Below are 27,203 nucleotides of genomic sequence, written 5' to 3' on the forward strand. Positions count from 1 at the left end.
TATCAGAGTGTGTGTAAAAATCCCATTCTGCTTTCTCTTGCCATCTGTATATGAGACCGAGAGCTGTTGTGTTGCAGGTATAACCTGCCCCTTTAAGGAAAGTTTGTAGTGTGTGACGTAGTGCACCTGACGCTAAAAGTGTGTGTATGATATCTATGGTGTGTATAACGAGAAGTGACGGACCACCTGGAGGTGATACGAGTGTTGCTCCTGCTGTATACCCGAGAAATAGAGTGGCCGCATTCCAAGTAAAGAAACATCCTCCTCCTTATTCACGGAGCGGTCCGGACGGCTGGTTACCGACCAGACAGCGAGCCAAGATAACCAGTGACAGGGGCGGCTCCTGGTACAGGCGACATAGGAGACGGATTTATCATGACGTGACACATGCAATGTAAACCAATACATTAAGTCAAACCATCATTCTCTTAACCCCGGGGACGCACCGGAGGTAGAAGCGCTGCGAAAAGCGGTCCGCCTCCTTTCCTCGCTCATGTTGAATACTTGGGCTGTTCGCACCGGCAGCGTAGTGCCGGGAAGAAATTTTATTTTTATATTTAATCAATTTAAATTTACATAGTGTAAGATATTTTGCAATTACTAGGAGAAATCCCTCAAATTTTAGGAGTTCAGTATAAGGCCAGCTTGAAAATGCGAAAGAGTAGGGTTTGAACTTGGGTCTTTCTTGTTGAAGAACGGACTACCGATTAGGCCAAATGGCATGCTGATTGCCATGAGGAACTAAGCACACTTACATGATGGACAAATTATCGTGTTGGTGTGTCATTTTATGCTGCTTCTGATAAACACTTCAGAGAACAAATATTTGACAGCCTTACATACAAATTACTTTTATATTTTTGGCTTTTAGATACTGGATGATTTAGCATACTTTAAAAACCTATTGTTAGAGAATAACCCAGTACTTTTCCAACCTTGTCTTCGGACGCCTGTTACAAGAATCCGATCTGCTGTGATGTCCTGAGGCTGCCCCCTGCTGGCTGCTGGATTAATCACCATCTGGTTTATGCAGTTTGTGATTAACTAAAGTTGTCCATAAAAGAAAATCTTTAATATCCTTCAAGGGCAATTTGATGTACAACCAGCAATCGGTGCACGACAAAAATAAACCAATATATACAATGTAAATAAAAACAATATAAAAACCCTATAGACTAAAAATTCGCTTTTAATAAATGAATTGATAAGTCGACCAACAGAAAATTAACAGTCAACTATTTAGATATTCTAGAAAATAGTTTTACTTTTAATTTCCTGTTGTGTTTCTAATAATTATTAATGTTTGTCACATTTCGTTGATAAATGGGTGGAGGTTTTATTACCTCTGCTAAGGTGGTTATGTTTTCATCTCTGATTTGTCAGTCAACAGGTTTATGTAATAAACTACTGGACCAATAACCACACAACTTGTTAGAAGGAAGCTGCATGGATCAGAGATGAACCTATATGGCTCTGTTGAGCTCTACTGAGTGCAAGTCTAGTAAATGAATCTGGAATCTTCTCTCAAAAAACATTTCCCCCCCCCATAGGGTTTGTAGTGTGAAGCTAATGAGGTGTTTTATGAATATGTGATAACGTCAGACCAAGTGAATCCATTTTATTTCAGCATGAACAGAAAAAAAAGAAGGGAGATTCATTTCACTTCACAACAGTTCCTCATAGCAGCAGGTGCACAATTCAGAAATCACTGCAAAGTGTGAAGCGTGTGAAGGAGAGCGTGGCCTAGATGATAGAGCGGGTGTTCTGCAAAAAGAAGGTTGCCGGTTCGAATTCCATTCTTTCCCATCTGCATGCCTAAGTGTCCTTGGCAAGATACTTAACCCCTAACAAATGGCCCCTCATAAATGCGGTGTTCTAAAAAATGTAAGCCGCTTTGGACAAAAGCGTCAGCTAAAATGACATGTAATGTAATGAGAAAAAGAAAGCTGAGTAAAGGGGGAGAAAGAACAATATAGAGGTAAGAATCACCCCGACTGTGGACATCATTAATGTTTATTTGTGTTGACATGACAGCTTGATATTTTCTATTATATATTTTTATAGTTTTTTATAGCTTACAAATTTGTCTGCCTGTGTGTGCACCTGTTTACAGCACAAAACTTCTTGGAGATGCATGACAGTTTGATTGTGTATGTTGGGGGGGCGCCAATTTTAAATCTCGCCTAGGGCGCCAACATTACCAGGGCCGGCCCTGACCAGTGAGCTGAGCTCCCAACTAAGGTTCGGAGCCGAGACACTGGCCAGAGAAGAAAACACTTGGAAAACGTTGCTTGATTGGTCTGCATATGTGTGCCATGAGTGATGGGTAACGTAGTGTGAAGTCGAGTTAGTTGGTTTAGGTTAGGCTACATCGCGGACATTTTACTGGCACTGAGCAACGACATGGTGAAAGCATTCGATGTAGGCAGCGTCTCTCCTGAGGAGAAGTATTGAAATGTCCTGAGGGTCAGTGAATAGGTAGGGGTGGGCCACGTGACAGTTCTAGGCCAAGGGCTGTAGGGTTTTGTGGGATGGCAGGCTCTCATTGGCTGTTTGTTGGCGTATCAAGGGTGAATGAGGAAGGGGAGTGAAGCATACTTGGTGGATGATATGAGTGTCGGAGTTACGAACAAGAAGTGTGATGTGTTCGCTGGACTTTAATAAAGTTACACATAAAGAGAGAAGTTTCCTGTCGTCTGTACGCGAGGACGCTACAATATGAACGTGTTCACCGTTCAATTCATTATTTGTCATTGAGTTGCGTTCAGTTCATCGTTCTCACCCTTGCCACCCTGTGGAGTCAGACTGTTCTCTTAGAATAATGTAATGTAGCCAATGGTAATACAGAGCTTTTCAGTTGAAAAACCAGCTATATCAAACCTACATCACTTGCTAGTTACTCAATTCCTTGTGATAATGAACTAAAACCCAACTATGGCATAGAGGAGAAATTGTTCAGATCAAACGACCACAACATTGTTCTTATTGAATCTATTGTGTGCAAAGTATAAGCCTAATTTATTCCCATGAATTTTAAATGACAAACACATTTCAAACAGGCTATTATTTGCTCTGGATCCACAACAAAGTATTAGTTTGAATTCATATTTAAATCTCAACTAATAATATAAGATTTAGCTATAGATATATTTTTACCTGCACAGAGGAAGCAGACACACACTCAATCAATTTAGAAGAAATAAACTGTAGTTGCAACATGAATGAACTATATAACGTTTATTAAAATATATAAAAGACAAAAAATACATATATGCATAATATATCCATGATGAAATATGCATATACAGTAGAATAATTATACAATAAAAATGTGTTTACATATATAGATTTTTTTATACATATAGCAAGATATTTTTGCATTAAAACTGGCAGTGGTGATTTTATACTCCCTCCCTCCCCAAACAGGAAGCCCCTCAGTCCACATCCGGCCCCCCAGAGGAGGACGCCTCTGTGAAAAGCTTGAGAGCAGCAGCACCTTTTACACCTGAGATCCGTGTTTTTGGAAAGGTCTCACACAGAACAACACACCTACTCTGATATACAGTAAAGCTTCCTGGGACTTCAACCAACAGCAACAAGAGGGAAAAGGGCATCCTTCGATCCGTTTCTTCCTGGTATTTGTGCCCTTACTGAAAACAGGTACTGATCGCAGCAGTCCCAGCGGGAATATCCACAAAAAACTTCAAAGCTGTGCCACACGTATTTTGTTATTACACAATAACTTCTGAATACATCCTTCTGGTCCTTTATCATCTGGCATCACACAGGCACCGTTCCTCAGTACATCTAATCTCAGGATATATCTGTATAGCTTGCAAGAGAATATAAAGATCCTGGACAGAAACTGAGACTCTCCCGTGGGATGACGTCAAGTCCTTTAGACTGGTGTGGTCGCTTGTGGTTGGTCCTGTACAGTTTGAGTCACTGCACACTGAGGGCGGTCATGTCTGATGGTAATGGTGGTAGTGGTGGTGGTGGTGGTGTTCGTGGTGATGGTGGTGCTCGTGGCGTTGGACCATGGGCACCACAAACCCCGGGCTCCCAGGGGGGCCAGACGCCTGCTCTCTCTCCATGCTGGGCAGCACAGGAGGTTGCTGCTGCGGCTGCGACTGAGGGGTTTTGGTTGGGGACAGGGCCTCCCTGGTTCTGGCCCTCAGGCGCTTACTGTGGCTGTATTGCAAAGGGTGCTGATGGTGGCTGGAGGGTTGGGCTTGGTGCGGTAAGTGGTACACATCCTGACCTCCGTGGCCTGCTGTAGTTTGCATAGGGGGGTGGTAGCCATGACATTTAGTGGATTTGCCGCCTCCGCTGACCCCGTTATTTCCTCCGCTTCCCTTGTAGTTTCCTTTGGGTGATTTGAGGTACTGCGTGCCCCTGCTTCGAGACTCTGTGGGGTTGTAGCTATCACTGATGACTTGTGAGCGGCGCTGGTGAACAACTTGTGGTTCTGGTTCCTGGGAGCGTGAGCGGCTCTGGCTCTGGCTCTGGCTCTGGCTTTGGCTCTGGGAGCCCCGTCCCTGAGGCTCCTGGGGAGGGTAGACAGGAGTGGTGCCTGAAGGCAGAGACAGGAGGTCAGTTTGTCATTGTAATATAATCATGAAGACTTAATATTGTACATTTAGTACATACCCAACAACCGGCAAGGTGTAAGACATGATGTACAGACACTTACCATCAAATCTGGAGGTGTAGTTCTCTATACCAGCCAGGTCCAGGTAGTGATTCCTCCTCTCTGTGTTCTCATCCACACAGTAATGCTGACCCTCAGTGGCCGGCGCCTCATTGCTCTGCCCTTTGCTGCTGAAAATGGAGAAGAAATATCCATATATAAATATATACAGTATAAGTGGCCAACACTTTTACCCATCTTATCTGTAAGAGCTGATTAAACACACAGAAGCATTTCTCCTGAGCAGGAACTGACCTGATGTATGCAGACAGTCGTTTGTCAGCTGAGCGCCCCCCCTCGTCCTGGTGACTGCGATCTAAACAGAGAACACAGAAGATCAGAACAGCAAAAAGTGTTCAGCAACATCCAAATGTACTCACAAGGAGATTGTTTTTACATTACATAAAATCCACTTTGACCATAATCACAATGCTAATTCACATAATCACTCACATATTTCAGTGAGTAGCTGATAGGTCCAAACATACATGCAGACCATAGACAAGGCAGAACAAATTCTGAACATTTACAGAGAAATGTGTGACGGTACAGGCCACTCCTGTTAATGTTTAGTTCACTCAACGAACATAAGAACAGAGACTGTTTGCAAGTACAAAAACAACGTTAACCCCCACTACACTGTACTGAGTGTTAAGGTGTGGGTTTCAGAATTAAAACTATCCCCCCTAAATCTACAAGACATCCTGAGAGGTCACACTGCATATTTGAAACATAAATAACTTTTAGTTGTAAATTTCTGTTTTCAATCTCATTTACCTGCTCCTGCTTCTCTTCGATGGCACCTTGGCTCTGGAGTGACGGTCAGCTTGACCCGCAGGGTCTTGCTCTTGTTGTGGCAGGAGTGATTCACTGAGGCGTCCACTACATCATAGATGGTGTGCATCAGACTGGACATGTCCTATAGCGACAGGAAGAGCACACTGTTGGTATTTGATCAATATCATCAATGTGACGAGTAGTACTCTGTAGTATACACCAAGGAGCTCAGATAGAACATGACAGGGGGAGTTAAGACAGCTACAACATATTCACCTCCTTTGTGACTTTCCCACTGTTGTCGAAGTCATAGAGGGTGAAGATCCATTCCTGACGATTGTCGTCCTCCACAGACACATCACACTCCAAGTCCTGTAGACACAAACACATGAGCTGAATATCTTTTATATACTAACACACTATAAATGTACATGTTGCGAACATTGAGCTGAAAACTAAACTAAGCACTATTTCCTACAGCAGGGGGCAGCAAAGTACACAAGATTCACTCTCATACTTGTTCTGAATGTTTGAGATTTACTTATATATCCAAAGAAATATGTACGGAGAACTGACAGGATGGTGCTGAATTTATCAATAAAATCCTGTCCACTATGACTTCTTCCAGGAAAAATGAGCGCAACCACTCTTAGTTACAACTTTTTGGCAGTAACATTGATTCAGATGTATCCAGTAACATGGCCATAATTTGAAAAATAAACATCTGGAATATAGGCCCCGCTGCAGGCACTGTTTCGACATTTACAAGGGAGGAGACCCCAGAGAGAGAACCAGCGCTTTACGGTTCTATAACATCTCCCCAGCTCACATATCCAGCAGTGATCACCAAAGGGCAGATCTAAGCACTTCTCCAAAATATCCCAGTGTAAACATTACAATCCATTTATTCTATTTATTGGTCCCGAAATTCAATCAGGATATGGTGTGGAGCAGTGTCAACATACAGACAGATGTTCTGTGCGCGCTGGTGAGGGGCACCCAGCGGTGGCTAGGATAGAGGTTACCCACCATGCATTTATTTTCTAACCCATGTTTAAATAACTTTCACTCACCGAAACACACAACAGTTTCAACACTCCCAGCTCTGAGCGCATGACCTAGGAGAAACCTTTTCCTGACTTGAAAAATCCTGTCATGTGAAGCAAGACCGGTTTGCTGTTGAAACAACTGATCTGCCCCAGCCAAGACGGCATGACTAGTACTGTTGTAGACTATAGGTCAATTAATTCGGGATGGCTACGTCCAACTGGGGACAAAATATGTGTTCTCAAATTGGAGAAAATCCTATTTTAGGCTAGGAGTAAGGTTAGGAAAGTGGTGGTTACACTGAGTGTTAGGGTAGGTCTCTAAGAAATGAATGCAAGCTCGAACTACTAAGGTGGCTAAAAAAATGGTCTCTAGCTTATGTCTTGTTCCACATTGCCTGTGGCTCATTTGTTGCTGTAATACCATGTCCAGGTCTCTAGGACTAGATAAATAGGAATACAAGGTGTAATTAGAAGCACGTAAAGGAATCTCCATGTTAGGTCAATACGGAAACCTCTTGCACAACAGGCCTGGAAGGTTCATTTAAGACGACACACAGCTCATGCAAATCCCAATCAGTCACTGCTTACATCCAGACTGATGCGTTTCTTCCCAGTGGCTTTGGAGGCATCTCTGAGTACCTCTCGCTCTCTGTCCTCCGCGTGCAGGTACTGCAGGTAGCTCTCGCAGCCCTCAGCTTTCTCCGGAGGAAGAACCACTGTCGACGCAAGAGGAAACATTCAAGTTCTGAACAAAAGTGTCTTCTCACTCGGAAATTAGGCAAAAGTTGCGTGCTTACATAGAAAATCTCAAGGCCTCACGACACTAAAAACTTCACTTAGATCCCCATTGTTCCTTAGCTTATAAATGTGGTACATTCGAAAGACTATTCATTAAAAAAAATCTAAAATCCATTTCTCTTTTCATATTTTTGTGTCCATAATACATGTGCATTAGTGTCTCTTTTTGGCTCTATGTAAACTAGCCAACAAAATGTAACTGTAAAATCTTGATTTTTTGACTTTTGACTTTTCAAACTCTGATTACAGATGAGATTATCGAAGGACTTTTTAAATGTGCTTGTGTTGCCCAGGAAATCCTTTACAGTCTTTTGTTTAGTATTGGCTATCATGTGATTGCATTTCTGAGGTTAGCCTCATTGCAAATAATAAGTGCACAGAGCAGCACTTTCCATGGTCCACAAAGCTTCTTTAGTTGTAATGAAAACTTAGGCAGATGAAAAAACTACTTTTTTTATTCATGCTAAATTACACAAGTAACCTGAAATAACATGCACTTTGTGAATGGTATACAGATCTATATTTACCACGTTTCATGCTGTGTTATTTATGGAGTCATACATACCAAATTCTCATACATACTAATCTTTCATACAACGTCGGAACTCTCCCCTGCGCCATAAAATATTCAAGGATTGTTTTTCGCACAAAGCTTATCAATGAGTGACAAGACATCGTTCTCCACCTACCCTCTAGGGGACAGTGTTGATCTGTGAATCGTCCTTGCTTCAGCCCACCATTTGAGAACTCCTGGGACAAGGGAAGAGAGGAGGAGGAGGAGAAAGGAGGGGGGGGGTCAGAGATGTAAGTGAATCTACAGTTCAGACCACAGACACAGAGAAAACAAACAGTTCCAGCTGAAGCATTTCCTACTCAGATGAGAGGGAGCGGGCTGGAGGCTCCAGCGCCGCCAAACACTTTGAACATCTGCACGCTTATTGTGTTTCACTGTCTGGGATACAGCGAGCGCAGCCGCAGCCAAGCTTTCAAGATTCCTCCAAGCCCTTTAAATGGACCTCTCGCATCCATCAAAAAAAACAACCTTAATGCACTTCATCATCTGAGCTCTTTCTCTCTCTCTTGCTCTCCCTAGCTGTTTATTCTCATCCTGTCTGACATGGAACCCACTGAGAAGTGTTTGATGGAAGAAGTCCAGGGTTTAGGAAAAAAGAAGAAAAAAGTTTTGTTGTGTTTCTCATTGAAAACTTGACTCGGAGTTTATGGTTTATGTAAAACAAACCTCACAATGAGCTCTCAGCAACATGTGTGTATTTATTTTGAATGGAGAATAATTGCCAGATGGAAATTTCCATGCAGATAGGATGGGACTGATTAAATACACAATTCCAATGCCATAAAACAAAAGTGGGGCAGAGGGGGAGGAAGGGGAAAAAGGCTCCACCGTCATATGTGAATAATCTATATCCTGAATAAAACAGAACCACAATGCATTCATAACCATCCAGCACATTTGCTAATACAGAGGGCCTCCACGCACACACACACACACACATACACAAACACACACAGCCATTCTTACAACTGGATTGTGGAAACAATGAAAATTAAGTGCAGTACAGGCCCCTAAACCACAAGTATTTAAACAACAAATGATTCAACTTGTTTACGTCATTCTCTTTCCTCTAAGCTGCTCCACACACACTTTGAAATAAAATCTCACCAGACTGAATCAAGGGGGCCCACTGAAACGAGACAAATAAAAAACAGATAGATGCTCGAAAACAAAAGAACTCCATGTACCTTCAACAGAGCGGAGGCTCAAGCGAGAGTCGGAACATCTGCATCCGTTTAGGTGAACCAGCTCCCCCCCCCTCTTTCTTCCCTCTTCCCCTCTTTCTCAGAGTTATGACAGCGCCAGGGCCTGTGGTTCTATTTAACAATCTTATACCCCGTGATTATTCCTCACTTCTGAGGATGATACCTCCAGCCTGTAATCTAGGCATTGACCTTCACTGCTGAAGGGGGGAGCCGCTTGAGTCTCAGGGTCAAGGCTCGGACACCTCCCACTGCAAATTGGCCACCAGAGACACAGAGAGAACACAGCGAAAGAATGGGAGTGGAGCCTCTGGGAGAGGAGGAAGAGGAGGAGGAGGAGGAGGGGAGCGACACAGAAGAGGGGCCGGAAGTAAAACGGGAGGAATAAAGAATAAAGAATGAAGCGGAGGAAAGGGAGCACAAAGGGGGAACGGAGGGAAGGAAACATAAGAGGAACAAAGATGGAAGGGGAGAAATGCAGATAAGTGGAGGCGGAGGAGGATGCGATGTGTTTGAAAGGAGATAGGGCCTATCTATTGCTGACTTCAGTTCCTGCTGGGATGGAGGTGGGTTTGCCGGAAGGCAGCTGGGAGAGGTGCAGAAAACAGGAACCACTCCCCGGGCCCCAAACAAGCAGCAACCTTAAATCACAGAAATCTAGAGACGACGGGAGCGATCGTGCGTCCCCATGCATCCTTCTTGTTTGGTTTGTGTAGCCAAGTTGTTGTTTCCCTCCTGCGCTGGATGCTTTCATCTCCCCCTCTTTGTAGCGCAGTCCCCTAATGAAGGGCAGTATGTAAGGATGAGGGAGTTCACACAGACACTGTTACGCAGCTCAGAGGAACATCAAAAGCAACCATTGATTCTTCTCATCCCCGTTCCCATGAGGCTGCAGAGCAAGGTAGAGGCACCTCCAAATGAAAGACAGGATTCAGCCTCCACTGTAATGAAATGAAGTCAATAAACCGACTGCCAAAAGACAGCCCCGTCTCTAATTAAAATTCAGATATCAGGAGACGTCTTGCTGACTGCACGAGGAGAGAACCAGCGCTTATGGTGAACACATGGCTCACCCCCCCCCGCTCCACACACACACCTCCATTACATCCATTTGGGAGAGCTAATGAGAGAGAGCAAAGCTGGGTCTGACCACAGTCTGCAAGTTTAATGTCGAAACACATGGCATCTCCATCCCCATCGCCCACGGTGTCGGGCTCAAATCTGCCCACCACATGTGTAATTAACTTAGCTCTGGCATCTAGCAGCTCTCATTCTTTCACTATCAGATCACAAACTGCTCCGGAGGCCGCCCGAATGTGTTAGCACTTTGGGGGGGGGGGGAAGTGTTCCTCGCTTTCCACCAGTGGCGTATACACCTGAAACCTGTCGTACATCCACATCCAGGCAGTGTGTGATGTTGGCTATGGGGGGAGGGAGGTAGATGAAAACACTGCATGTGTGGGACCAAAACTTCAGGCAGGCTGACAGGGGAAGTGATAAGGCATTAGGATCTCCGTTGTCTTTAAGAAACAGTGCACTGGAAACAAGCGCTGACAGCGTTCCATGTAAACAGGCTCCGTCTCCCAGACGTCTTGACATGAGAGACAGACAGAGACGGTGTGTGATGTTTGTTCCTGTTTAATGCAGCAGTTCTGCCAAGCTTCCCTAAAGCCTCAGCCTACTGCCAGACTTTTATGTGGGATAGGGTAACCAGCAGCTTTTATTGCTCCCTACCAGGTGACATCAGACATCCCCCAGCAGTCTCTCTCTCTCTCTCTCTCTCTCTCTCTCTCTCTCTCTGCCTGCTTACCACCCATCCTCCCACTGGAAAACACTGCACATCTTTGTTTTAACACCCCCCCCCCCCCCACCACCACCACCTTTCTCTCTCAAGCTCCGGCCCCTAATAAAGACTTCTTTTTAGTCCATTCTTCAAATCATGTGCCGCACAACAGTTTTTTGGACAAAACTGCGTCTTCAAAAACAAGGGAGGCTAATATTAAGATTTTGTACACAGCTCCTCTGGCCTCAGGGTAGGAAATATGGCAACTTGATCAGAAGTGTGGATGCGTATCCGAGTGCAAAAATGTGCTGGGGAAAAAACACAAAAACAGGATACTGTCTGGAAGCTTCCCTGTGTCATATCAAAGCGTTGTGGGTTTCTGAAAAACTTCAAATAGCTTATTTTTGTTTTGGGATAAAGCTGTAGTTAGTATAAAAATAACTTAGCTGGTGGTTTCATTATTTCTTTTGCCCCCCCCAAAAAAAATCTGTTTTCCTTAAAAATGTACTGTGCACTCCATTGTTCAAACCAGGCCAACAATCTCAGTGATTTCCTTTATTTGATGCAGAGGGGGCCTTGGGAGACAAATCGCGGCCAAACAGTGGAAGTTCTCCAGGATGTACAGTTTCTAGAAATAAAAAGGCACCTGGAACTGACACTTAAGGGACGCCACATGCAGGAAAGCCTTGATGACCAGCAGCCAACCAGCATCCCTCCTCCCACAGGCCATTAATTGGGAATGGTTGTGGGCGACGCTGATGAAAACGAGGATCGAGAAGTATAACTATAAAGAAAGGAACACCAGTACGTAAACAATCTACATACTCCTCGCCGCAGAATGAAACCGGAGAGGCAGCGGGGCCATTGAGAAATAAAAGCCCTCCATTCCGAGAGAAACCAACTTGGCCTTGACTCAAAACCAGATGTGAGCGGTCATATACTGAGGAGAGGCAGAGGGAGACGAGGGGTGGAGGCTGGGGGGAAGGGGCTGAAAATATGGGGAGCTACAGAGGGAGAAGGAGGTCTGTTGCACAACTTGTCTCTTCTCCTGCAAGACAGTAAAAGAACAATATGTTGGTCTCCTGACGGCTGAACAGAAAGCCCCCTCTTCTTAAGGCCAGTCAGGCCTCGGCTTTCATTCCAGGTCGGGGTAATTATGGTGCTCAGGAGTCAACAGAGCGCACTGGCCTCACCTAGCAGTGAGCAGCAGTATTAAAACAAACAGCGCTGCACATACTGCTGGATCTGAGTTACTCTGCATATTAAAGTTCATTGTAATTACAGTAAAAACACAAGCTTAGACCATGTTTTTACTAGTCAGTTTACAACCATGCGTTGCTAACATGACTGAGCCAAGGACCCTCAGTAAAGGTTTGGAGCTGTTTCAAGTTCCGCCTCAAAAATTTCAAAATGTTGAATGCTTGTCATTAGAGGGCGGCTCAAATATGCCTTTGTCCACTAATCAGGGTATTATATCTATGTATCAGTGGGCCACAACATGTCTCCCTGTGAATGGAAAGGAGATCAGAGCAGAATGCCATCCCGTTATCGGGACTGGCCCCGTGTGGCAGAGATGGCCCAGATATGGCGCTCACAGGGTGGTGGGATTCTCGCTGAGGTCAAACAGGAGGCAGAACCTCTCCCCTTGGCAGGACATGAATCAGCGGGGCGAAGCCTCTTTGGTACCAGTGTAACAACAGCTGTGAGGAGAGATGAGCGTGCCTGCCTGTCTGTGTAAGAGCAGCATGTAAACCACCGAAAGTCACCTGCTCCCTCTTCAATCAGGAAAGACTATCTGCTAAACTCCACACGCCCCTGCAAACCCACTCCTCGCAGCATCACCGCTCTTGCACTTTGCTCGTGACCTGCTGGACGGCATAAACAAAGATTAGCATCGCTGGCTGACCACCCTGCATCTGTCACCGGTGCTGTAATCAGCTCGCCTTCATTAAAGCAGGCTTTGATAGGAGTCTGATGTAATGAGCGCCCTCCTCTCAGCTGTCACACAGGCAGCTACTGTGGGGACTTGGAAACCATGTGTTTCATACCAGCGGGTGGATTCACACTCCCGAATCTGGGTTAGGCAAATGTATTAAATTATAGACGTAGCAGATCATAACACAGTTCATATATTTGATCGGTTACTGGAAAGAGAAAAAAAACAAAGTGGTTGCCATGGTTCAGTACGTCTGAAACACCCAAAAAACTGAAGTAGGTTTTAAAACCTGATGCCACACACATTATGACAGCTCCACAGAGAGCATGCTGCTTTAATTCAGACGTAACCGAGCCTGGTGGTGTAATGCAATAGTCTCTCTGTGGATTTTTATATGACTACGCTATGTTATACGCGCTCAAAAGTATAATAAAACTGGTTCTTTTAACAGTCACAAGTGACACTGTCTGTTCCTTTTATTCAGTTTTAAAGTTTTAAAACTGGAAACACATATTTAAACACATATTTAAATCTGAAGTCGAACAGTGTTTTCAAAAGGTGAAGCCTCCAGTATGTCAGGTCTCACAGCCTCACGCTAAGGCGTACAAGGTGATTAACTGGGTTTAGTAAAAGAGACAAATAAACTCAAGTCTATTGTCCTTTAAGTCAGTTGACAAACCTGTTAGCCCATCCAATATAGAAAACTGCACAATCTCCCAGAGCACCCTTTTTTTTGTCATAGAAGTCAGGAGCCACACAAGATAATAACAAAAATAGTTTATGCATTAAAATAAACTGTGTGATCTATGACCTGTGTAAAAATGGCACATCATGAACACAGTGGCCTAATTCATATCTGCCCTTCCTGCATGTTCCTTGGCTTGGAGAAAATATGAATTATGGCCTCATGATTTGGGAATTGTTCCACACTTTAGCTCATTGGTATATTTTATTAAATGGCTGCCGGGCAAGGAAAACATGGACCTTATATTAGATTGTAAAAATTCTTGCTGTTTAAATTTTCAACCGGATCGGGAGGCAGGAGACACACAGAACGCATTTTGAACACTCACTCACACCCTACAAACAACAAAGAGGCGAGCGCGCAAGGCCACGGCATATCAAAGCCAGTGTGGGACAGGCGGTCCGACTCAAACAGGATGTTCCTCTGTTTCTGGCCTCCATGTGAAATTCTGTAAGCTCCCGCGCAGGCCCCTGACTCCTAAGCCGAGCCAATGGGGAGCACGTCCAGGCTGATAAAGCTGAGGGGATTTGTTCCACATTCCACAGGCCCTTGATACAACACGGAGGACCTTAGACTGCCAGGTTGTGGGTGACGCCAAACATCCGGCGGAGCAGTTCATCATCAGTTCATCACCTGCAATGATCTCACGTGGCTCGGTATAAAAACCTTCTCTTCAAACTGGTCGTGTGTCCATGTTACAGTCACCACTCCACCTTGTCCGGTCCTGTCGGATGACAACTGTTTCCCTGTAATCTGCGCGGGCGCTCCTTTTGTGCCGCCCGCCGGAGTTCAGAGTCGGGTTTCCAGTCGTTGCTCTATTAGTGACATGTCAGTTAAAATTGCTCTCACCTGTGAGATAACCACAGACACCGCTGTTTTCACTGCCCGTTTTGTTAAGCTGCGAGGGATTTGAGTCACAGGTTTGAAAACCCAGCCTGGCAGTTCATAGGGGCGCGGCTCTGTGGTTGGAGGCTTTTGGAGCTGCAGGCATTACAGGGCTCCTGTGGGTGACTGAGAAATGTAAACAAACCATGCTGGGGTGGGACAGCTGTGTCCCAGTGTGGAGCAGCGGCAACACACGCGTGGACTTAACACGAGCGGTCCCCAGCCATCTTTGTCTGATGTGACCGCGTGTCACCGCTACCTGTCATGTTCTGAACACGCTCGAGTCTGTGGATATTGTTAGAGATATTGTTCTTTGTTAAAATTGAATCGTCTCGTAGCTTTTGCCAGTTTGTGTTTGTACATGCAATTATCTGTTGAGTTAACAAACTCATTCTTCCATCCCTTCATTATTTTACTACATAGTAGGCGAATGTTTTCATGCTCTTATGCAGGATTACTCAGAGACTACAGGACAGATTTTAGTTAAATTTGTTGGAAGCAAGGGGTATGGGCCAGGTAAGAGCTCATTCACTTTTAGAGTGGACGGAACATATTTTCTACATTTTGGGAAATTTTTCAAGAAATAATGCAGAGATCTTTATTTTTTTTATATCAGGGATGTGTAGATTCAGAATTACCATGGATCCAGATAAGGATCTGGATGTATCTGATCTGATTGATCAAATCCGCCTTTCGTCCTTTAGCAAACAAGCTAATGTTAACTACAGTAACATACACTTATCTGACTAGGGCCACTGTTTTTGCATTAATTTTCACAATTGTGCCTCATCAACCTTTTATCAACTTCTCTGGTCGCTTCCTAACTAGTTGTCCCCTGCTTTCAATTGCAACACACAGAGACTGGCTCAGAATTACACACACATTATTAATGCTAGTTGGCTTTTTACCTGCCTCCTTTCACATGGATATATTTTTCAATCCAATTGTGACTAGGTTAAACCACATACCCCTCAGGCAAAAGCAAGCCCCCTGCGGTGCACAAGTACTTGCCTCTGTCGGTCTCTCTAATCCACAGTGACTCTTCGGCTGCTCACTTAAACCTGAGGCGCTGCGGCTCTTAAAAAACTTGTGAGTTGGTGGATGAGCAGCACCCTGGCTTCCTGAACCTGTCATACATCAAGATAAGAGCAGGTTCAGGGATAAAGTCTCTACAGGCCCACTAGTTACTGCTCCTTTGGGTAACGGAGAGGTGCAGATCCATGTGACTGACCACGATAAGAGGAGCTTATGAGGCTGTGACTAATACGCCAGTAATGTAGCGTGGACTCTCAACACATCCATCTGGGAGGCATATCGAGCAAACAGAGATGAATGGCTGTTGTACTGTACCATTGTTGCCTTCAGTCCTCAGGGGGAACCAGGCTCTCTGGTTAGAGACGGCCAAATACAAAGTTCATTGCAGCAGGATGCAACAAATAACCAAGGTAGACAGGCGAGCACACAGACAGGGCCTCAAAGAACTCATCTGCAATAGGCTTACCATTCTCCTCAACACCTGCCAAACCTCAGGTCCTAGGAGACACCACTTGTTTGCATAATTGGTACCGTTCCTCCGAACAATGAAATATTTAAGGCTTGAGTCCATCCTGCCAACATACTTTGGGAGGGGAAATGCCTAGGCCTTGCAGACTGCTGCACAGCTTATTTTTGTGCAAAAAATATTTTCAAGCTATCCAACAGAAAAAAATGAGATGCTGTATTTTCAAAGTGTCTGCACTTCTTTTATCTGCCATCTCTTTCCTCAATGCTGTTGGGTAACTATCTCTGACTGACCGGTGCTGCCGTCTCCTCCATCTGGTCGGGATTGCCAGTCTCAAAGACCACAAGAATTCTTGACACTGCAAGAACCGACTTAATTCCAAGCTGTGAAGTTCCTCACAGGCCTGGAACTGGACAGGGGGTCATCCCAGGGTCAACACCGTGTGTTTTCCTGAGGATTACTAAAAATACCCTCCTGCTGGGCACAGGAAGCAGAGGAGTTTCTGCGATCTTCAGACGAAGAGAAGGAAGACTGGATATGTAAAATGGACCATGGCCAAAGGGCCACTGGCTGTAATGCTGTGGCATAAGAGACACAACGTCCCATCGAAAAATAAGACAAAGTTAAAAGCTGAGGATGAACAGATGAGGTCCAATTACTGATTCATCAAAATCATGCAAAGCTCATTCATAACGCTGTTGAATAATTCTCAAAGAAAATTACAGGGCGAAAAAATAAAAAGGATATGATGAATTACTTTTGAAATCATGGCAACAAGACAAGAATTTTAAAGCCGCATGATGCAAACCCATGAATTATAATTTTTATTTGTGACACATCACAGAACGATACCAAGCAGAAGATTTTTGAGGCCACAGTTGTTGAAACCATAACATCTGCCCCTTTTTTCCCTTTTGGACTGAGGCTGCCATGTGTGCACTTTAGTGACCTGACAGACTGGCTGCGTGTTTCTCAGGCACAGTTCCCCAGAGTGAAATTCTGGAACGTAATTCATCCATGGCACAAGCAGAGATCAAAAGGCTATGGTGCAGAGGGCAGCTCAGCTCAGCTCCACCTCCTTCCACAGCTCCAGAGCGCAAAGAGAGCTGCTGCTTTCACGGCCATAATTACTGCAAACCGGTGCTGGGAGGCCATGAAAGAGTTTGCACTTAAACAGGAGCTGCAGTTAGCCTAGCCTGGCTGCTTGTATATTCTTATCTTATCTCAGGTATAAAGCTGCAAGCCTGAAGGAGCCTTGCTCTCTATCACACACACAAGTCTGGGGGTAGTCCACTTGAAAGCACAAAGTGTGACACTTAATGTTTGATAAAAGTTCTTGAAAGGCGGATTTATGCTTCAAAAAGCAGCGGGTGCTGAGGTGCACTAACACTAAAAGCGACGAGATAATCGGGCGCAAACAGGATGGAGCGGTTCTCAGAGCTGAGCACATGGTCATGGGGGTAAGAGTTCAGATATTCTGATACACTGGCATTCTTGAAGTGATAGGATCAGTCAGCCCCTATCAACACCAAGAAGTAGGTGCTGGTGATAGATGAAGACATTGCAGAGGTACTAACGTTTTACCACCAACTCTCAAAAGCCGATTCTCTGTGATCCTTCTTTCTTACTTTTCAACACAATTTGGTCCCCAGTAAACCAAGACTTTTTTTTTTTTTTTTAATGAAACTATAAGCCGTGAAGTCCCTCCACAGAGATACCATTAAATAAATCCTTTATAAGATTGCGTTGTCTTTGTGAAGCCCCATGTGAGCAGATGGTGTCTCTGAAAGGTTCTCGGTGAAGCGGGGGCAGGCGTCGCGGAGAGAAACTGCTGTTTATTTGAATGAGTCTTTAGGTAAACATGTTACATGGCACACAGGGCCAGGTCAGCTTTTGAAGTGGACGGGCTCAGGAAAAGAAATGGGTGGGGGGAAGAAAAGAAGGCTGCCTTCAGAGGAAATGAGAACAGTGGCCTCTTTCAGCACTATTTCACCCTCTTCCTCCCTGTCTGTTACATACAGAAAGAGCACAAAAGGTGTTTGGGTATATAAACCAACGCAGACTGTGAGAACTGCCAGGTTCCTATTTCATCCAAACACACGCGAAGAACCCTTCTGAAACCGTAACATTATATCCCAAATTGTATTCCCCCTGAAAAATTACCACCCATGACAAAAATAAACCACTTCCTTTTAATGGAGACCCATTGAGGGTTTTGATGACGGGAACAGGACTGTGTAACAAAAACGAGTTTGCAGCCATTCCCCGGCGGAGTGGAATGTGATGTGCAGAAGGAGGGCCGGGCCTCGGCTGTCTGCAGAGCCCGGATCCGAGCTTTGAAGCCGCCAGTGTGTTTCAACAGCTAACCACTTTCAGATGGGACTGTGGCGTTTTATGAGCTGAGTAATAGCGATACCTACACATGTGCAGGCTTGGGGTCCCAAAGAGGGGGAGGCTCAGCTCACAGCGGAGAGAAAAGATGCCTAGTTTCCTCTGGGGTCTGGGTTTGGGTGTGTTTGATAAATCTTGTGCTATATGCCAAGCTGTGTATGAAATTGTACGACAAGAAGATGGATAGTGTGTAAAGTCTGATCACCTTTGAACACAGCTCTGCAATAAATTCCAAAATGTATTCCAAGGTGAGCGTGAACGTCAAATGAATTTCAGGTATCGGATCCTTGTTCGGCAAAAAAAACACTTCCCCACTCTTTTTTGAAACCCTTTGAAAAGGAGCAGAGCTTTTGCCTCAAAACGGCAGCATCACAACAATGAGGATCGCCAGCAGTTCAGGGTACCCTACACTTTTTTGGGGGGGGAAGCCAGGGTTTGTGGTGTGTGCGGTGTTCCATTCCCCAGCCTCAAACCTAACCGGGCGTCAGGTTCAGGAATGTAGAGCAAGGATGAAGTTTTGAAGCCTTCACGGGCGACTCTGAAGGCTGTTTATTGAGAGAAAGAGGATGGAAGTGCATCACAATATGAGCAGCGTGTAAGGGGATCTAAAAAACATTTACTGCTCTGGTGTTGCTGTCAGCACTCTGCTCTGTCCTTTGGTATCCAGGGTTTTTTCACACAAACACCTAAAGTATAGGTTCTCATGTCTAAGATTTATAGCTATCAGCGCATTGTGCTGAGAGCGACTTCAGTTTCTTCCCCCCGAATGTGTATTGTGGAATATACAGTGGGTCAGCATCTGACCTCTGTGGAGTCCATCTCAAGTTTCCACTGGCTGAATTTAGGGGAAAACAAACTTGTGTCCAAAAGAGGAATCCCCTGTCCTCTTTAGGCAAACAAGCGAAACCTCAGTCTCCCTTTCAATCTGCAAATATTTAAAGAAACAAAATATTGAACAAAAATAGACCTGCAATGTCTCGTCTGATAATGTTTTAGTTCCACTTGGAATCTAAAGCATCCTCTGTCCTCTCCAGGATGGACTCAGGACTTGAATACTCAACTCAGCTCTAATTAAAACAATGTAATCAATTTACACCGGCCAGAATGACAGTGTATAATAACACCACCAACAACCATAACTGAAAAAATATAATATTCCCTTGGCTGCTCTAAGGTTTGCGAAATGAAGTCCACTTGGAAAAGAGCTAAAGCTTTCTAAGGGGAACAGGGGTTTATGTGGAAACATACCTTACACACTAAAATGTAATAACCTTTGAGTCTCCCGGTGTTTTACTTGGCTGGAAGAGGCACAAGATCAAACACAGACTTGGATCCAGCAGCCTATGCCAAAAATGTCAGCGCTAAGCACTGGGCTCCAGCTTCAGGTATTTTCTTTCCCCTGGCAAGGAGCGAGAGAGAAGACATAGACCAGGGTTAACCCTCAACGGGGCTGCCCCCGAACAGCCACCAGCAGAGGAAGTGAGGTCTCCCTGCTGTCATCGGTGACCATGCACGTCTGGGTCATGCAGTGTCACTGAAAACCTGGCATTGGCTACGTTCAAGGAAGTTCACATACTTTCAAATATTTGCATTTGTGATGACTCGCTGCCAACCCGTTCTGTGAAGCTATAAACAGATCTCTGTGAAGCACCAGAGCAGATATCTCATAAATATCATAAAAAGCAGTGACAAGGAGTGAGCGACATCAAAGTGGCAATCATGGAGCTGAGATATCTCTGAAGGAGGCAGAGCTTCTTTCCATGTGTCTGCAGATAAGAGATCCGTTAATGAAGGAAGGGGAGCGACTGTCATTCCCCTTCTACTTTGAACTGTTGGAGAAATTGAAATGATCATATATGCCCTCAAGGGCAGTATAACCAACAGCATGGCATATCTGCTGTTCGGGTAAGACAGCAGTTGTGAAAATGTTGTCACTACACCAGAGAGCCTGTCAACAAGCACTAGTTGTGTATATCTATTGAGGCGTTTTGTTGCATAGCGTAAAAAAGATTGGGCAGGGTTTATGTTTTTTACCAGGGCCCACTGTGTTGGCACCTTTCCTGCACAGCATTGTTTGCAGCGCGTCAGGTGGTAGAGCGGGTCATCCACTAGCCAGAAGGTTGGCGGTTCGAGCCCAAGCTTCTCCCCCTGATGGCTGTGATGCCAGTGTGTGAGATAGGAAAGGCACACCATGTAGTAACACTGTGGGAATGGATTATGTGACCGGTACTGTCCGGTGCTTTGTGTGGTCGATATGACTAAAACAGCGCTACATAAAAACAGTCCGTTTACAATTGGATCAACTGAAATCAATGAGAGTAGATTTTTCCCTTGCAGGGCTACCATCTGTCTGAATTTGGCGTTAGAGGTTCACATAGAATGTTTCTTATTTTTGGACATCATCAGGCTGTTTCCATGTTTCCAGGCTTTTCCTGTGGTGAGCTGCTGACTGTGCCGTCATGTAAACTGTACAGATATGACAGAGGTATCAGTCTTCTGATTACATTTTCAGCAAGAAACAGATTTATTTAAAGACAATGTTTAGGTTGTAAAGTGTAAAACTGCCTCAGGTCCTCTGTGTGGCCAGTGTATGTATCTGATGACTATAACTGCAAATTTGTTGAGTAAAATCTACAATAGCTGCACAACATAAACCAAATTATTGCATTATATTAAGGTGGCTTTAATATTTACCTATAGAAGGTATCTTGTAGGGGGGCCGTGAGTAAAATTCGAGCTTTGACTTTGAAATTAAAGATGTCGGGGGGGTTCACACAGGCCTGTAGGCCAGTTAATGTTGCCCAAGGTTAATGCAGTGCGTGATTTGTGCCAAAGCCTAGTGAACCCCTGTGTGATGGCTCTCTGATTCCTCCTGACGGCCAGAGAGGGCCCTCTGCTCTCCTCACCAACACGGCATACTGCTTCAAAGTCCCTTCACACAGTATAAATATCCTCAGAAAAATAAACATCCAATCCGCCTGCAGTGTTCTAATGTCTTTCTCCATTAGGCCGAGGCCACACAAACCACCTCTCACTCACTCACTCACTCACAAACACAGGGAGAGAGCGAGAAAGAGAGAGAGAGAGAGGGACTCGGCCTCTGACTCACAAGCGAAGCCATGTGGTGACACACACTTCGACACTCCAACATGAGAGAAAGGATCAAACAAGCCCCTCACACAAGTGACGTGTGTTGACGGCGATCAGGTGATGATGTTTACACGGCTGTGGACAAACTGGAAACCAACATGGAGGGGAAAAGGGTTCAGGAAAGCGGTGCGACTCGCTGGTTTCACACGCGTTAGAAGTTTGCGTGGAAGGAAAGGTGAGATCAATGGTCAAGCTCCTGACCAAACAATGCAGTGGACGAGGCGGATGAGGCCCCCTCCATTACTCCCCTTCCCCCCACTACCTTTAAAGCCCCTCAAATATCTCTCCCGAGAAAAGAAGAAAAAAACACACACACACACACACACACTTAAAACCCACCACTCCTCCCCCGTCCTCCCCCCTCTTTTCCTACTCCCCGCCACCCTCTCTCACCCCCTTCCCACCACAGCCCCTCTCCGTGCTCCAGGATTTTGCTGTACAAACCAGGAACAGATGTCGGCCGGGGCCGTGCTGAAAGACCCCGCTGTTCTGGATGCCAGCCACATGCTTTTCATTCAGAGATGAAGGCTCACAGCTCGCCTTCTTGTGAAGCCAAATTCAAAAAAAAGAAGGAGGGGTGGAAAAAAACAAACTCTCCGAATGCCTTCAAGTACCCTTCAAAAAGCAAGACGTATACAGCGTGAGCACACCTTTCTGTGTCCTCTCCACCGTGTGTACTGTCGTCGGGGTGGTGCTGCAGCGGCGACAGGCCTTTATTGTCCCTGGTGGTTGTGGCGGAGGCGGCGGGGTACAGTCATGAGATGCTGTTGACGAGAATATGTCTTGAAGCGCTGCACGATTACGTCCCACCATACCCGCAGCTCAAAAACCCCAAAAAGCAATTACCTCAGTTCTCAACTTGCGGCTGTGTACTGAAAAATAAAATGTCATTCAGGGCCACGGCCTTCAGATTACACAGATCTCCCGTCGTCAGCTCCAAATCAAATACTGCCAATTCAAAATTAACACGGTGACGAGAAGATGTGCCCGAATGCCCAGTGGCGAAAGTGTCCAAACAAAACATCCATTTTGAGCCGGCTTTGCCAAATGAGGACTTTTATATAAGGGGAAACTCTTATTCACAGATTCCAAATGAAAGTTAAAAAAAAAACATTAGCTTACAATTAGTTTAGTGAGCTGCTCGGGAACTCTGCTCTTAAACCTAATTTATTATTGCGGGGGTGAGTGCTATGTAACTCTTCGTAAGTCAAAATAAATTTGCGTCTTGGAGCTCTTGGCACACTCGCCCCGCTCAGGCCAAGTCGGTGGGAAGTTTGGAGACAAAAGATGGTGCTGAAAGGCTGAATTAGGCTGTCACTATCTGGGCATCCGAGCATGTCTGTTTGAAGCTCCGAAACGAAGCACTGTAGTCGTGTGCGTGTGTGTGTGTGTGTGTGTGAGAGGGTCTGGACTGTTGATGTGTTGACGTTTCCAGAGGTGAAACACAATGAACCTTCACAGAGCTCTTCCACTAATGAACACGGGTTTGGATAAGTACAAGGTTTGGTTTTTGTTTCTGCATTTGACATATTCAACAACTACACAGTTCGCTCAGTTTTTTCGCACAAGAGAGGCAACTACAGCTAGGACCAGCACTTTGATCTCACCTGTAATATCCCTACATTACACCATGTGCCTGGACAGGGACGTCTTGTCTTGAACACCTGCAGAGAGGTGTCAAAACCCTGATGACTGCAGCCAGGATGAGACGTGTCCTGCTACATCACACTCTCTTTGTCCACTCATGCTACACTTAAAGGAGGCTATAGGATTACACACTGAGGGCAACCTGCCAGATGAAATCCTGGATCATGGTTTGCAGCAATATCAATAATTAAACAAGCCTTTTGCGATCTTTTGATCTTTTGTTGCTAAAATGCAGCGAAGCATTGAACGCTTGCCGGATGGAAACAGCTACTTTGTCGAGGAGACTCACGATTTAGATTTAGAACCATGTTGGGCATGGGGCTCTCTCAGCGCTTGTTTGTTTGTTTTTTTTCTTCCCGGTTGTGCTCCATCCCTCGGCCCATCCCCCAGGACAGGGCGGGGGGGGGGGGGGGGGGGGGGGTCGAGGGGTGAGGATTCAGAGGCTCCACTGATATCAGAGCCCTTTTATAACTCACAGCTCCGCGCTTTGAAGTCGCAGCCAGACAGCTCAGGAATCCTACTCCCCCGTTTGACAATGAGGAGGGGGATGGTCAGAGCCAAACAGTGTGTTGGGCCAATCTGCTCCTATATGAAATTTTAAGAAATGTCAACTGTCCCTGCAGCCGGGAGTGAGATGTGGAACCGCTGTCTGGTGAGAGCCACATTCTGTAATGCTCTTGGAGGCGGGGGAGTAGATGTTGATCCAAAAACTTAAAATCCCCTAAATAAAAGGATATTGCTACTGTTTTCTGTTTGACTTGGACTGGTTTCATCATGGTCTAAACCCCAGAGAATAATTATATCTGGAAAAGTGTCAATGTAATCCAATCCTACAACGAAGAATTAATTAACGGTATGTGGGATCAAACAGGAGAAATGGTATATCTGGTTTTAAAGAAGAGATTAATTACGTCTGTTAGATGGGAAACTCAACATCCCTGGGGACATAATGCGTCCTTATAGTAATGTAAGTATAGATTCATTTCAAACAGCACGAATAGAGCTGTCACTGTCTAGAAGCAGCCAGACACATATTGAGTTTACACACTACAATGTAATAACACTGGGGTTTGTGGAATTTCACACTTAAAAGCTAACCAATATTTCCATTGTCAATTCATCTACATGGAATTTCTCATTAAGATGAATCATGTGGTCCATTTAGAGTAGAGCCCGACCGATACAGATTGTTAGCAGATAATACTTATCACAACATTTGGGAGAAGAACATTACCTATACTGATATATCAAAAAAATATATAGATTGAGGTTGTTATCAAACCCTTATGATAAAGAAATGTAACTGAGGGTTGATATTTTACAGTTTGCCTACATCCCCCCTAATGAATAACTGTAATCCAAGTACTATAAAGAAATATAAACCGGGCGATAAATCGGTCAGGCTCTAATCCAGAATCCAAAAGTAGTCACAAAAAAAACGTAAACTTTCCTCATGTCCCAATTGACATGTTCAAATGTCACATGAAGCAGAACAAAGTCATCTATCAAATGTATAGATGACAAATATTGAACTCAGTACCAGCGCAGCATGAATGATGGTGAAAATAATACCACAGGAGTTAATGGAAAGGCAGAAAAAACCGTTTCCATGTTACTTTCTGACACAAAAATATGATTTTCTGTCACATTAACCATAAAGACACATAGAGACCAACATGTGCAATAACACATGTGACCGCATTCTGTTCTTTCCAGCTTTTGCTCGACCAATCTTGAGTTAAACCTGGTTGGAAGGAGCTGCTTAGTTTGATGCTGATAGAATGAGCCTCTAATGGCACCGTATAAATCAGGGGGCATGACTTTGATAGCGGTGAGGGTGGGACCCACCTACTAATAAGTGCCAAGCTTGTGCCTTTGGTGGTTTCCCTGCAGGGGAGTGTGAACTCAGACTCCTCTGAAGCGGAGCAGAGTTCTCTCTCAAGTCTTTTCATTTGCCACAAGTGGGCGGTTTACAATCCTGATATAATCCATAACTCCTCCAGCATCACAGCCACCCACCCTCACCGGTCGTCAGGGCCTCGGTGTGAACTTCTCGCACGTCTCTGTCTGAGAGCCCTGCCACTCTCGTACCCCTCAAAAACGACACGCTAATTGAAGTGATGTAATGTTATGCCACAGAGGCCTGCCCACTGGGAGCCGCACTAGAATGGGAGGCATTGAGGAAAAAGACACAGCCCTGAGTCATGATGCCAGCAGCCACAAGAGCAAACTTTTTATCCCCTCAGTCTGAGACATGACCACCTTTCCACCCTGTGTGTGTGTGTGTGTGTGTGTGTGTGTGTGTGTGTGTGTTGTTGGCCAAGCCACTTCACACACAGGGCTCATGGCTGTCATAACCCATCCAGTGAGGCTGGCAGGGGAATAACCGCTGCAGTGTTGTGCCGGAGCCAGACATGACAGAAAGAACATCAGCCTACAACCGAGCAGAGACACCAGCGTGTCGTCACACATGAGCGTGAATACAGTTTGTTTCCCCTTCGAGTCCAGAAGCTCTGCGGCTCCTCTTTCAGGAAAAAGGTAAAGGGAACGTGACAGCCTCAGCAAGACAACTTTGAAGTGATTGACAGATTCGTCCTATCAGCAAATAAACACACACGTGCACACACATACACACACACAGCCATGTCTTCATGAATTCCGAGGACATTACATTGACTCATATTGATTTCCTGGAGACTTACTCTATCTTAACCAGAGTTAATACTTGCCTAATCTTTACTTTAACCCTAACCTTAAAGGGGACTTGCTTTTTGTTTCCCCCACAACCACACACAGACACACACTTACAATATGAGTTTTGTTCATGCTACTCATAAACAAACATGCAAGAGCATCATCGTTTACAGGCACTTTAACAAGTCTAGATTCGATCATTTAAGAAGCACAGGCTTTAAAAATCATCTAAAATAATTGACTAGATTTCATGTTTTTCTTTGTGTTATAATTAGTTCCCACAAAGTCTCAAAAATCGTTAAAGGAACTGTGTCATTTCATTTCCCTTTTTTGCTTGTTGTGTCAATCTGTATGAAGAGGAAAAACAAATAAGAAGAAATGGCCTGATACCTGCATGTTCTTCAGCTTGTGATCCGTCGCGTTGTACCTCTCGCATTCCTCCATCCCCTTGCGCAGGAAAGCGTTCACGACAAAACTGTCTCCTGAGATATGAAGAGAAATAAAACCGCATCGATAAGCCTCAAATCGAATCAGTTACTTTATCACCATCTATTGACCTTCATCACAACGAATGATAGATCCTCACCTTCAGGGTTTTCTCTGCGCTTACACGCTTCAGATCCAAACCGTCAGGGAACAGATGCAGAACAGACACATGTGAATGTTAGAGATCATAATAAAATATTTTTAATGTGCATCGTTGAGTGACTCCATCCGCATCCTCTCTTACCGTGTTTGGACTGAAGTTTGCCCATGTTGAAGTCTCTCTTCCCGAGCTCGATGAAGGTAAACTCCGAAATCGGACGCGGATGAAGCAGTCACTGGCTCAACATGGTCACATTGTGTTTGTTTGGCACGAAAAAATCTCCAACTTCATCCAGAGGCGGGTCGTTAAATCTCCTCTTCATCGAAGCATCAGTTGTCTCCGTGCAGAGAAGAGATACGTGTGTGAAACAGGGCGCAGGACACAGGATCTGTGTGTGTGAGCGTGTGCGTGCGTGTGTGTGTGTACCCGGACTTCACTTCAGTCCAACTGAACATTGACGCGCTCGGATCAGCGGCACAGGGAGGATTCGTGCGTAAAGACGCACAAAACATGGAGGGAACTTCCGGTTCAGTTCTTATGAAGAAAAATAAAACACCTGATTTATGACACTTCTGCAAGCAGCTAATGAGCAATAAAACCAGTCAGAATGTGGGGAGAGGTGAGATTAAGGCATATTTATGGAATAATAAAGTGATTATAAATGAAATAGTTGGATTTAAGTGCACTCCAGTACAGGTTCAGTTTGAAACAGGGAACGTATGCCCATATTGTAGACTAAACAAATTATCTTTCATGACTATGGTAAGTTCCAATGTAACTATTTATGTTACTATA

The 27,203-nt window shown here is 44.8% G+C and overlaps 1 protein-coding gene across 2 annotated transcripts; it reads right to left on the reverse strand.

The window, feature by feature from the left end:
* Nucleotides 1-3,290: 3,290 nt before the first annotated feature.
* On the reverse strand, nt 3,291-26,842 carry nkd2b (NKD inhibitor of WNT signaling pathway 2b). 2 transcript variants are annotated; one of them, XM_062398411.1, is made up of 10 exons: nt 26,553-26,842; nt 26,409-26,435; nt 26,213-26,304; nt 8,004-8,064; nt 7,105-7,232; nt 5,744-5,839; nt 5,468-5,609; nt 4,946-5,006; nt 4,694-4,818; nt 3,291-4,573 (listed from the first exon to the last, which is right to left on the reverse strand). In XM_062398411.1, the coding sequence occupies exons 1-10, from the start codon at nt 26,575-26,577 to the stop codon at nt 3,963-3,965; spliced, it is 1,368 nt and encodes a 455-aa protein (XP_062254395.1). In that variant the 5' UTR covers nt 26,578-26,842; the 3' UTR covers nt 3,291-3,962. The 2 variants fall into 2 exon arrangements, with proteins under 2 accessions (XP_062254395.1, XP_062254394.1); XM_062398410.1 differs by having other exon boundaries at nt 4,694-4,821.
* Between the last annotated feature and the right edge of the window lie 361 nt (nt 26,843-27,203).

Source organism: Platichthys flesus, chromosome 11 (genome assembly GCF_949316205.1).
Source record: "Platichthys flesus chromosome 11, fPlaFle2.1, whole genome shotgun sequence".
NCBI lineage: Eukaryota > Metazoa > Chordata > Actinopteri > Pleuronectiformes > Pleuronectidae > Platichthys > Platichthys flesus.